We start from the raw sequence: 12,766 nt of genomic DNA, 5'->3' as shown, positions 1-12,766 counted from the left end.
TCTTTCTGTTTTTCCCTTCCTTTTGAATATAAATTTAGAAGCTTCCAGTCCAACGTGAAAGTTTTCATACTGTATAATTTGAATAAATTAAGACTTTATAAAATAGCTCTGAATACCACAGTAACATTTTGAAATATATACTTTTATACATATAAGAATTTGCTTTTGTTTTGTTAAAACGATAAAATGTTTATTCTCGTTTTAGCCCTAATTCATAAATATGCAGTAACTCTAGATCAGAGATCAATAAGCTAAGATATTAAACGTACTAACTAACAATTACTGACCATAATTACTCCTTTTTGTCCCTTTTATTGTAAGTATCGTGCCTAGATACACTTGTTTATTCTTCTGTCCATACATACATTATATATCAACAACCATTTCTTCCATGACAACCTATTATTTACTTCTTTTCTCTTTTAGATGTATATCTGTTCAATTATTGCGCCTCTGATCATGTCGATAAAAACAGGTACAGATTGATAATACCATTATAACAATAATAATATATCGTTGTATTGTAAGATACACTTAAATAGTTCTGTTGTTCCGACTTTTTCTCATACACCAGTTAAATGAAATTTTACCGGCAAACGTTGGTTATACATGAAACGGCAAAAATGTGTAATACTGCCCTGCTTACACTGATTAGCATTATGATGATGCCTATCTCTGAAACAAAATCCAAGTGAGCTTTTCCATTTGTACATTTATAGTGATTGGACTGAACACCGTGAGTTTGAACTTAATGGCTACCCAACAGAATTTTCCGTTTCCGTAAGGATAGATTAATTTTTACAAGAATATTACTTCTTCATGTCTTGCGCTTTAGGCCTATTACTATTTAGGGAGATGGTAAGTATTTCACCCGGCTCTTTTACCTAATAAAATTGTGTTTCAAGTTGTGTGACTACTATTATGTATAAATTGCAGCTTTGTGACTATCGTTTTAGTTTGGAAAATGAACTGAAATGAAGTCTTTAAGATTCGCTTCCTACGATTATGCTGGCTATGCTAAAGGAGACAATGATTATGAAAAATGAAGTAAATGATGGAATGAAGAAAGTGGGAGGAAACGGGAGAACCCCGAGAAAACCCACGCACACGATGTTTGACCACCACAAAGTTCACTTGGCATGAGCTGGGATCGAACCAAGGACTCCATGCACCAGATGTGAACGCTCTACCACTGAGTCACAGCGGCTCTGTTTTAGTTTGGAGTCACGATACACATCCTTGATATTATCAAAGGAGATTTCTGAATGTATCATATGTTTAGGGGTTGCAGACGTCCTAGTTTAGCTGGAACAGTTCCGAATTTACATAATCTGTCCTTGAAAAATCTTTCAAAACGCCAATTGTCTCGGTTTCCTTTCAAAACAAACTAAATTATTCCATATTCGTGCCATACATAACACTGTTTTTATTAGTATTCGATATTTTAATCAAAATATCTGACGCTTTAATTAGTCATTGAAACTCAACTAACAAGAATAGTCTGACGCTTTTAACAGTCATTGATACTCAACTAATAAGAATAATCTGACGCTTTTATTAGTCATTGATACTCAACTAATAAGAACAATCTGACGGTTTTATTAGTCATTGAAACTCAACTAACAAGAATAGTCTGACGCTTTTATTAATCATTGATACTCAACTAATAACCTTAAGCTGACGCTTTTATTAGTAATTGAAACTCAACTAACAAGAATAGTCTGACGCTTTTAACAGTCATTGATACTCAACTAATAAGAATTACCTAATGGTGTTATCAGTCATTGATACTCAACTAATAAGAATAATTTGAAGCTTTTATCAGTCATTGATACTCAACTAATAAGAATAATCTGATGCTTTTATCAGTTATTGATACTAAACCAATAAGAATAATGTGATGCTTTTATTAGTCGTTGATACTTATCTAATAAGAAAAATATTCTAAAGTCTGCCCAAGATTGACATTGATCTATCAAGTAGTTAATCATTTTATTCTTCTGGGCAGACATCGTTGACAACTAGGTATTTAAAGGACCTTTGATGAACCAAATTCTTTAACTGTAGGTCTTAAAATTTTACGGTTTCTCACAAAGAGCTTTTCAAAAATAATTATATGGCCTGGGCGATCGAATGATCAATGAATAATTCTTGGTTATTATACAAACGTCTTAATTTTAAGAAATAATTTTAATAAATATTCTTACTAAATTATTATTATTATTCACATTGAATTTTCACCTATTATCCTAAATTTCCCTAATTATATTGTTTTCTTTTCTTGTTTCACAGATTGTGTTAATATCTTTCCTCATAGCACTAGCGACAGCAGTGCCATCTGGAGGAGGTCCATTAAGTACATTAATGGATGAACCGAAGGCCAAAGAAGCAGATGATGTAGCAAGCTACAAGTACGTTTACAAAATTATTAATTACATTATTTATTTTATTTTCCACTTTTTTCTTTTATTGAGCTGGTGAAGTTACAGCAAGGGTTCGAAAAAGAAGTTCATGACGCTAAATAGGTCACTGTAACTTCAGGGAGTAGATGGTAGAGAAAACTGAAATAATTAAACTAAATAGCAATTAGAAAACATCAGTATAAAAGCTGTGAAATTCAAACAAGTAAAACATGTAATAAATGTATACCTTCGAAGGTAAAATAGAAGGTAACAACTGTTAAGTAAATTTAGTGGGGGACATATTAATAGAATAAGTTTGAGGAGACGAGTCATGGTCCCTAAGAAATGGGCGCTCCTAATTACAGTTCTCGTATAACGAATCTACACAGTCCACTATTTTTATATTTCCAAACCAAAAGTGCATTTTTTAAATCTTTGGGACAGGGGGCTGAGAACTTGAGAAATCTAGATCTCAGAAACTCTTCATGACAATTGGCATTGTAAAATAAATAAATAAATAAATAAAGTTGAACTTAGATGCTATACAACTCGATCACAAGGGGGTATAGCATGCTACGGAGAAAGTTAGAATCAATGTTGAAAACTGCTAGAGTCACAACTGATATAATCTCTCGTTGATATTTCGAATGGTCATAATCTGGACCGTATTGAGGAAAATATTTCCAACAGGTACAATTTTTATTTATTTTTTAGACTTACAAAAGGGAATAAATAAGGACATTCTTCCGAAAACTGAGATGCACTCTGAACGACTTATAGTTGAAATTTTAAGAATTCAGACCTTACATTCCTTCCCTGCTTGTACAGTATTCCTAACAACAGACAAGAGGAGGGGGGGCTTTGGGTAGCAATTACGTACTTAGATCACGTTATTTTCTTTCTGTGGTGTTGAACATTTAGATTTTTCAGATCATATTGTAAGCTAGTTTATTTGAAAATAATATGTATATTTGCGTATAAGTCAGTGAGAATTATGATAATCATCCTTATAAGAACAAAAGATTTTCTTCAGTAAATTACATCGTACAAAAAAATATCTGTTTCTATGAATACAGTTCCTATAGCCCAGAAATAGGACGCAGGTTATCGACGTAGAGAAGAAAAGACAAATTTTGAATATCGCTTAGAATACCTCACAAGTTAATCTATCTTAGAAATACCTCACATGTTTGATCTATCTTAGAAATATCAAAAGGATTGAACAGGATTAATATTTTCTTGGATAACTATAAAGCATATTTGAAAAGAGCGTAATATGCAAATGGCCGTGTAATTTATTATTTATTTCAGAGCTGCTAGTAGCTAGCTAAATTAACTTTTTTATTTTTTTATTTCATTTTTGGAGACATGGATTTTGGTTTGACCTCCAGTGATAGTACGTGCGTAATCTTACGATTGTTCATGCCTATATTTTACATACTTAAAATACTCAATGCTGAAAGTCAAATTAGTTAACTAACTCTATGACCTATGGAACCCGGAGGTTCGATTGCCGCGTTCACAAAAGCTCTGCACTAACTTTTTCCCTTAGCCTGAGAAATCCAGTTTCTACTTTGTATCCCTAGTTCTTTTAGATCTATCTTAACATTGTCTTTCCATTTGTGTTTAAGTCTTTCTAATATTTGAAGGGGTGGATTCCAAAAGAGCCTAAGTCAAGTTTTGTCAATTTTGAGATATTGATCCTATTAAGTTTCATTTCAGTATCTTCGTATATTGAACAGGCTTTCATGCCAAAACTACTTAAATCAAATTAATTGTAGGCAAAAGAAAACTGCGTTGTTGTCCAAAATGTCTTGAGTAAACAGCATTCTCTGAAGTTATTTTCTGACTCATGGCTACAAGCACTTATAAAAGTCTTGCTATAGATGATAATTTCACCGTTATCTTACGAAACGTAGGCAATTACAATTTTTTTTGCGTAGATTACTTTTCTTTTACGGAAATAGAAAGATGGAAACGCACACAAAATGTCATCTCCTGAAAAGCTTACGTTTTGACTTAGGCTCTTTTGGAATTGAACTCTTCATTTGTTTTCCGATTGGATTTCCAGTTAAAAGTTTGAAAGCGTTCCTACTTTGTTTCATTCTGGCTATATGACCTGCCCACCTGAGCCTCCTAGACTTGACCACCATGAAGTCAAATTAATCTCAAATTAACCTAACTAGCTAATTATGGTTTACTTACGTATTAGTTTTACATAAAAGTATTGTATGAGAAAGGAATGTTTCATATTTTATCAGATATTCTTATTAAACATGCCGAAAACTACTGCTTTTATGCCGTAAAGCTATATAATTTATATATATACAGTGGCGTATTTACGATTTTGTTTCGGGAGGGGCTTTGCTAACTTTCGGGGGGGGCTTTGCCTGAAAATGTGAAAATTATGCAAGATACTTCATATACCGGTACTTTACTATAGTAAGTAAGATTTCGGGGGGCTTAAGCCCCCCCTAAATACGCCACTGCATATATATATATATATATATATATATATATATATATATATATATATATTTGAGTTATTTTTATTTACTTGTACGAAATAGTGAAAAGAAGAAAGTTAAAGGGAACTGGAGAACCTCAAGAAAACCCACGAACACGAGGTTTGCCCAATACAAAGCCCATTTGACGCATTTGCGTCATTTCAGATTTTGTCAAGAAAGGCGTAGGAACAAGACTGTCCACTTACTTAAGTTTCACCTCATGAGAGGGTAGCGGTGAGTTTAAGGTTTTAAATATTACAAAATTACATGCCTTAAAATCTAAAGTGTAAAATCAAGCACTTAGAACAAAATAACTAAATGAATAAGTTCCTACATTTCCCATCCGCTATCAAGTTAGAATATACAAAAGAGCCGCAGCCTATATAGTAGAACGTTACTAGCAATTAACTTTTTCGTCATGTTTGATTCGGATGTTCTAGGTGGTACGGTAAACTTAAATTATTCTGGGCTAGATTTTTTATGCCCTTTCAATTCATATATTAATTGTAGGACACTAGAATACTAACTTGAGTGTGATATTTGTAGAGAAATGAATACAAGAAAATTTTGGAAAATCACAATTTAAATTTTATTGATTTGATCTTAATTGTTATTCTCTCACACGATAGGTTAGCTTGGATGACTGCGGTAAATGAATGTATTCTACACAAAGCTACCAGAAATAGCAAAAGTCTAACATATCAAATCCCTTGTTCCCTTATATTCCCTTATTCGTCAAAGTAGATTCTTAATATAATACTTCGTAATCAAAGGTCTATCGTGCTTAACAATTTTACCTCCAACAGCAATACAATTACGGACCCTTGAAGACTCCTTCTCTTTACAATAACTTCCTTTGGCGTGGGAGATCCGGGTTCGATTCTCGGCGGGAACTCATGTGGTTTGGTTTTCACGTTAATCAGTAGGTCCATGTCTCATATAGCCTGGCTGCTGAACGGGACGTTAAACTCAAAATCAACTCAACTCTTTAGAATAACTTCAGGTTTCCATCGAAAAGTTAAAATAACAATACACACTTTCAAAGTCCAAAATAACATAGATACAATACGGCGACTCTTCTAAAAACAAGTACACTAGAGTTTCGTGTAGCCGCTCCGGTTGAACAAATTTAGTTAAACCAGAATATAGGGTCGGATTTAGGGGAAACATCGGTGCACGTGCCCCCCCCCCCCCTTCCCTCCTGTTCGTTGCAAAAATACACTATCTAAAGTGAGAAGCTAGCAGTGAAAATAGCAATACTTTCCGAAAAATTCTACTGTCATGTTTCCATTTGGGGCTTAAAAGAAAGCGGAGTTTTGCAAAAGCAGGAGTATTAAGTCAGGTTCCTGAAGGTTAAAGGAAAAGGATTTATCAAGAGCAGACACTTAGCATTTCCAGGACAATTTCTCACTCGCACCACAGATGCTTACTTAAAAAAATCAAATTTAATTCCCATATATTGGTAGTTATTGGTGCACAACTTGCCAGACAATTCTGGATCCGCCCTCTGTATACATATGCTCATATATATGTATATATGTGCATATGTGTATATATATATGGTGTACTGTATATTTGATAGTTTCAGTGAAAAGACGTTGTTGACAACAAACCATTAAAACTGAACATAATAGCTAGATATTGCTAAACTAAAGTTCTATGACTGAAACAATGAGGTCTAATTTAGTTTCTGGGAAACAGATGATATTTTTATTTTGTTTAAAATTAAGTGAACGCTTATTAATTTGACGATTCGGTTAACCTGGAAATTTTGGTTAATCGGGATTCGGTTAAACGTAATTGTAGTGTATGTTACATCCCTACTAAACACTTAGGACCTTATGCAGAGTTGTTCTAACTAGTGATTAGTGCCATACTAAAGAGTTCGACTAACATATGTTTCCTACAGTATTCGGGACTTTAGTACGACTCTAAACATACGTCAAAACGACTCTACATAAGATCCTTAGAGTCCAATAACACACTAACTTTTTTCTCAACACGTTTCCTTCAACAATAGTGCTCACACGCAGTTGTCCCTAATATGACCCTCCCCACTTGATGAATTGCACCTGGAAAATACAATGTAAGAATGTAATCTTATACTAAAGTTATTATGCAAAAATGGAGACAAATGAAATGTATTTTAAATTTCAGTCCAAAAGCTTTCTCTTCTGAACGAATCTATTTTCTTATATTCGAATTACAGGTTGAGAAACCAAATTTTTTAAGTATATTACCAGTACCTACACACTGTCTTTAGATCTAATAATTCGTAAAATAATAGATAGTCACTCTTCTTCATTTTTTGTACACTAATACTCTCTTCAAAATCCACACAGAATCTTATCTGATAGCAGCTTTACAACAAGTTAACTACTACATTGGCGCTAAAATAAGCCACATCTTTAAAGTTAGAAAAAAAAAATACTCAGCTGGACTCAGAGGAAAAAGTAAACATTATATATATTCTTTATTATAAATTAACTAGAAATGTTACAGTTTCGAAAGTATATCACATCCTTCGTCAGACGAATTCTGCAACTGAAATCATAAATAATATTACATCATTTTTTTCCTCCAACTGATGTAATATTATTTATGATTTCAGTTGGAGAATTAGTCTGAAGAAGGAAGTGATATACTTCCGAAACTGTAACATTTCTAGTTAATTTATAATAAAGATTATAGACAGCCTTGTAAGAAAGCGTGTGTAGTTTGTGTATACAAATTATATATATTCGTAAAATAATAAATAGTCACATTTATTCTTTTTTGTACATTTTTTGTATATATATATATGCACACTTAAGTGGGACGAGAGATCACAATAAGAAATCGGAAATCAACATCATTTTGAAAAGCATACAATGTAATAAACTGTCGAAATGTTGTGAAAGCCAATTTTTATAACTGCAAATTTAAAAGCAGTACCTTAACTTTTCACAGTTAATAGAAGAAAGGTGAGACTTATTTTAAGGCCAATGTGTTGCTTATCGAAGATGGATTTTTATCCATTGTCACTTTGCCTCGATTTATACATAATGACTAATAAATACTTACTGTAAAAATACACTGAACGGGAAAAATTCTATGTATTCTTCTTCCAGGAATTACACAAAGGTTATTTTCCGGAATATATTCCAAAGTTTTTTTTTTTTTTTTTTTTTTTTTGGCTAGAATGTTCAAAAAAAAATATGCAATCTGTGTTGCTCGTTTCTCTGTCGGATTATCCTCTATAAATCTTGGGACTGTCCTAGTGTAACTGGTATGGTAACCACTAAACAAGTTCGTATTTTTAAATATTAAGGGAAATATGTAGCCCCATTATTAATATGAAAGCAGCTTTATTTGATGATATGTGTTTGAGAATATACTTTTATTACCTTTTCCACTTCTCTGATTTTTTTATGTTAATAGAATGTAAAACTTAAGATTTTATTTTCTGGAACGTGAAATAAAAGAATAGATAAGAATGTTACTACTCAACTGTTCAATATGGAAAAGAAATTGCAAAATGACAGAAATTTCAGAAGAAAGTCAAGTTTTTAAATAAGTTTATTATTATTATTATTATTATTATTATTATTATTATTATTATTATTATTATTATTATTATTATTATTATTATTATTATTATTATTATTATTTCATTAACTAATCCGATACAGTCAAATGAGTTTAGCTATTACACTCTATCCTAACGGGGCGTTTCCTAACTGATCGTAGCAATTCAACTCCCTTGGATCTTGCTTAATTTGGTCAGAGACGTAGTGGCGTGCCATGTCCAATGTATTTTCTTTCTTCCTCAACGTCTTTCATGTACGAATCAGTTTTTAAATGTCAGTGGAAAATTACGACTGAAACCATTCAATGTAGAATGAGATTATCTGTCATCAGAAACAAACGTGAAGTTATATAAACAAAAAAAATAATAATAATAACAAAATAAACAAGAAATCTAGCTTGAAAGTTGCTTTTGAAATAAGTTTCTTCTTACTCAATTATGTAATTTCACTCTAAATGTGTATTTTTTATGTTTAAAGTCATACAAAGTAATACAAGTTTATCTTAAATGATAACTTTAATTTTAAAAATACCACCCCGGACCAGAGCATTATTGATTCTTGTGTAATTAATTTGGATAATACTGTACTATGTTGAACGGGAGATGAGATATCTGCCTATATGGTGAAATAAGTAATAATGATTATGCTGAAAAAACTTACTAACGCCCGATTTTCCAAGTAAGAAGAACATTTTGCATGATTTGTTAATCCCATTGCCAAATCGTTACATACCCCTATCCAAAATATTCTATTAACCTCATTATATCCAAGAGAATTAAGCAGACACTATGTGAAGAGCAACATTATATGAAGAACATTATGTGAATATTCCTTGTGTATCAACAAAATGACAGGGGCCACGGTGGCTCAGTGTTAGAACGCTCATTTCTGGTGCGAAGGGTCCCTGGTTCGATCCCATCTCCTTCCAAGTTTGTCTTGTTGTGGATAAATACCGTGTGTATTGGTTTTCTCAGTTCTCCCACTTCCTCTCATTTTCGTCATTTCACCATTATCATCATCTTATCATTACGTCTTCTTTAATCTCGATGCATAAAGAAAGCTAAAGCTAAAAAGAAATTAATAATAATAATATAGTGACAAATTTGCTAACACTTTATGTGTTATGCATTATATCCAATTAGGCGCATACATAAAAGATTTCCATGCTTAACTATTTCATCAGTTTACGTACAAGATAACAACTCCTTATATAATTTTCTAAGGTATGCGCGCACAGATTTCTGGATTACGAAACACAAAACTTATAGGCCTTCCCTTTGGTTTAGTGGATAGTTCAAGTGCAAGAGGTCCTAGGTTCGATTCTTGGTGTGAGAGCGTTGAAATTTGAAGCCCTTACGGTGGGTCGGATTACACCTTAAACAGTAGGTCCACAGCTCATACAGACTTGGTGTTGGAAAGGAACGATAAGCTTCAACAGAAGTTATAAAGTACACCAGAGTGAAAGAAAAGAAAAATATTAGTCTGTCTAAAATTGGGTGCTGGTTATTGGAGTATTTATAGAATACCAAAACATTTAAGGAAAAATCTTCACTATGCACCAGTGACTCAGTACTAAAGAGTTCATCCATGATGCGAGAGATTCCTAGTTGTGGCTGTCTGTGAAATAAATGATTCCGGTTTTACAAGAACGTTAGATGATGAGTTGGCCTGACAAACCCTAGAAATAACGCAACAAAATAATTAAATGAGAACAATGGTGTTGAATTTGAAATTTAAATTCCTTCTTCATCAGCAAAGCTATGTGAGGCATGGAATTACAAATTAAGTGGAATCTGAACAACATTACCCCAAGCAGAAATAGGACCCAGATCTTACGACGTATACGCTAACTATATATGAACGAGGTAACTCTAACAATGTATGATCTAACTATGTGTTAATCAATTTAATAAAACACTAACTGAACCTGCGCTACCTATACAGCGCACAGTTCTAATATGAACGTGAATCTCCTTCCCACTCCTCACTGTATCTGTGCAAGTCCCTTTACAGACGCAAGTAAAAGACAGAAAGACTCTCAAAGGGAGTGAATTGCTATACACAAATATATAAATATAGTACTTTAATATATAGAATTTTGGGGTGAGTTTGCGGCAAATTTGGATAAGTGATAGAGATACCAAACGCAAATATTTTTTCTTATAATTCCATATTCGAGTACGCCTCATTGTGGGTCCACAAACCTTTGAAGTTGCCAGCTTGCAATAAGTTTTTGTAATTTAGACTAAACTAAAGCGCCTGAAATATACATCAACCCGCTATACGTAGCTTCTCCACTGGTTGCCTTTCACAGGGGTATAAAACCTTAACGTCCTAGTGGCAATAATTCTGTATATTAAAATGCTAAGTTTATATGTTAGTCCCCAATCCTTTCGACAATAAAATCTCGTGCCAGAAACGTACCGTTTTCTCTAGTCGATTCGTGCAGATTGTTCAGCCATCATTCAAATTTTCAAAAACCTGTCGTTATTGTTCTATTTAACATTTTAGGGTCAGTTTTCAGCCCATAAGATCAAGATTGTTGCAGGCCAAAACTACGGTGTTAGTCAACCAGTAGAGAAGTTACATATGGCGGGTTGATGGACATTGCGGGCGCTTTGATTAAATCTGAATGGCAAAACCTATTGCATGCTGGCAACTTCAAAGGCCTCAAGAGATGCAATGAGACGTACTCGGACGGATATGGATTTATTAGAAAAAAATATTTCCACTTGATAGCGTGTTATTTCTACAAATTTGCTACAAACTCACTCCAACATCTATACATAGTAATTCACTTACTTTGTGAGTCTTCTATCCTTAACTTGTGTGAGTCAGGTGACATGCACAGTGGGAAGGAGATTCATGGTCATAACAACGATGCGCTTAGTAGACAGCGAAGGTTCCTATGTTCCAGGCTCCAGCGAAGGCTCCATGTTTTGATCCTATTAAAAGGATCAAAACGACGCCTAAAATGTGGAATAGAAAAATAAAGACAAGTCTTTTGAAAATTTGAATGAGAACAGGCAAATCTACACAAAATATGGAATCGAGCAGTGAAAACGGCAAGTTTCTAGCAGTTGTGGTTTTCGAGATCTCATTGTCGAAAGGATTGGCCACAAACTTATAAGCTTTTCTTGACCACAAGCATATGAACCTAGCATTTTAATATATAGATATTTTAACATAAATAACGTACACTACGAAAAATGGAGCAAAGTTTATTTTTATTTTAGCTTACGCTTGTTCAATCAAATTTCAAACGTCAGCGCTATCTAGCGGTTTTTAGATTAAACAAACTCAGAGACACGATAGAGGAAGCTTAACTCTTGATATTCCACCGCAAATTCCAGCTTTGTTTAAATTTGCGTTTAACCCGTTATCCAGAATCCTCATTTCTTTATTTACAATATCATTCGTACTGAAATATGTACATCACAACAGCCTGCTTCAGTTTCACACACTCTGAGAGTTTGAGCGTGTGTCAGGAGATTTCGATGGCGCTGTTCAGCATGTTTGACAGTTATTCGCGCTAGTTGCGTTAGATAGTGTGAAAATGCAATACATGCTATAGTAGCATCTCTTTCTTGTAAAGAAATACTAGACAGGAGCGTCATTTCAGATTTTGCTTGGGGGGGGCAAAACCCCTCGATATAAGTAAAATTTCGCGTTTTTCACTCATTTACTACTACTCTATTGATAAAATCTATATAAATCTCAAACTCAGAGGTGGCAAATGCCCCTCCCTGCCCCCCCTTAAATGACGCCCTTGATACTAGATTAAGAATTCAATTACATTTACGGAAAGCAAAGCTCATATCAGAGTAAACCCTCGAAAGGAAGATAATTTTGTCATTATGCAACCTGAAAATAACTGAACGTTCATCAGTTAAACTGACGAGCATTACTCAGTTATTTCCCCCCCCCCCCAAGAAAATCTTACAAAGATTTTATTATTCTGCATGTAGAACAATACACTGATTCTTTCATTCATACAGAAATGTATTTTTCGTGTCATTTATGTTGGAAATATGTAAGTAAATAAATACAAGTATTAGTATTATACAAATTATTCTGTATATTTTGTAAAACAATTTTAAGAACAGATTTAAAGATCGAAAAGCTTTTAAAAACAAGCAAATCTTTGAATATCGTTTCTTTCTGATCAACTTATTGAAAAAAATTGCCTCATTCAAACGAAAGCATAGGTTGAGATCCCTCTATAATTTCTTTGTTTAAAAATCTGTAAGCTTATAGTACAAAATGAATGTATTTAGTTACTTTAAAT

General features: G+C 33.3%; 1 protein-coding gene across 3 annotated transcripts in view; it reads left to right on the top strand.

Annotated features, from left to right (window-relative positions):
* Nucleotides 1-12,766, top strand: part of LOC145686561 (uncharacterized) — an 81,756-nt gene that overhangs the window by 17,657 nt on the left and 51,333 nt on the right. For all 3 annotated transcript variants that reach the window (XM_081760002.1, XM_081760001.1, XM_081760000.1), the window contains exon 2: nucleotides 2,293-2,411. In XM_081760002.1, coding sequence (XP_081616128.1) covers nucleotides 2,293-2,411 — 119 coding nt within the window. The remainder of the gene's footprint in view (nucleotides 1-2,292; nucleotides 2,412-12,766) is intronic.

The sequence above is a fragment of the Thermobia domestica genome, chromosome 5 (assembly GCF_964235325.1).
Source record: "Thermobia domestica chromosome 5, izTheDome1.hap1.1, whole genome shotgun sequence".
Lineage (NCBI taxonomy): Eukaryota > Metazoa > Arthropoda > Insecta > Zygentoma > Lepismatidae > Thermobia > Thermobia domestica.
This window is presented reverse-complemented; position numbering and strand designations above follow the sequence as displayed.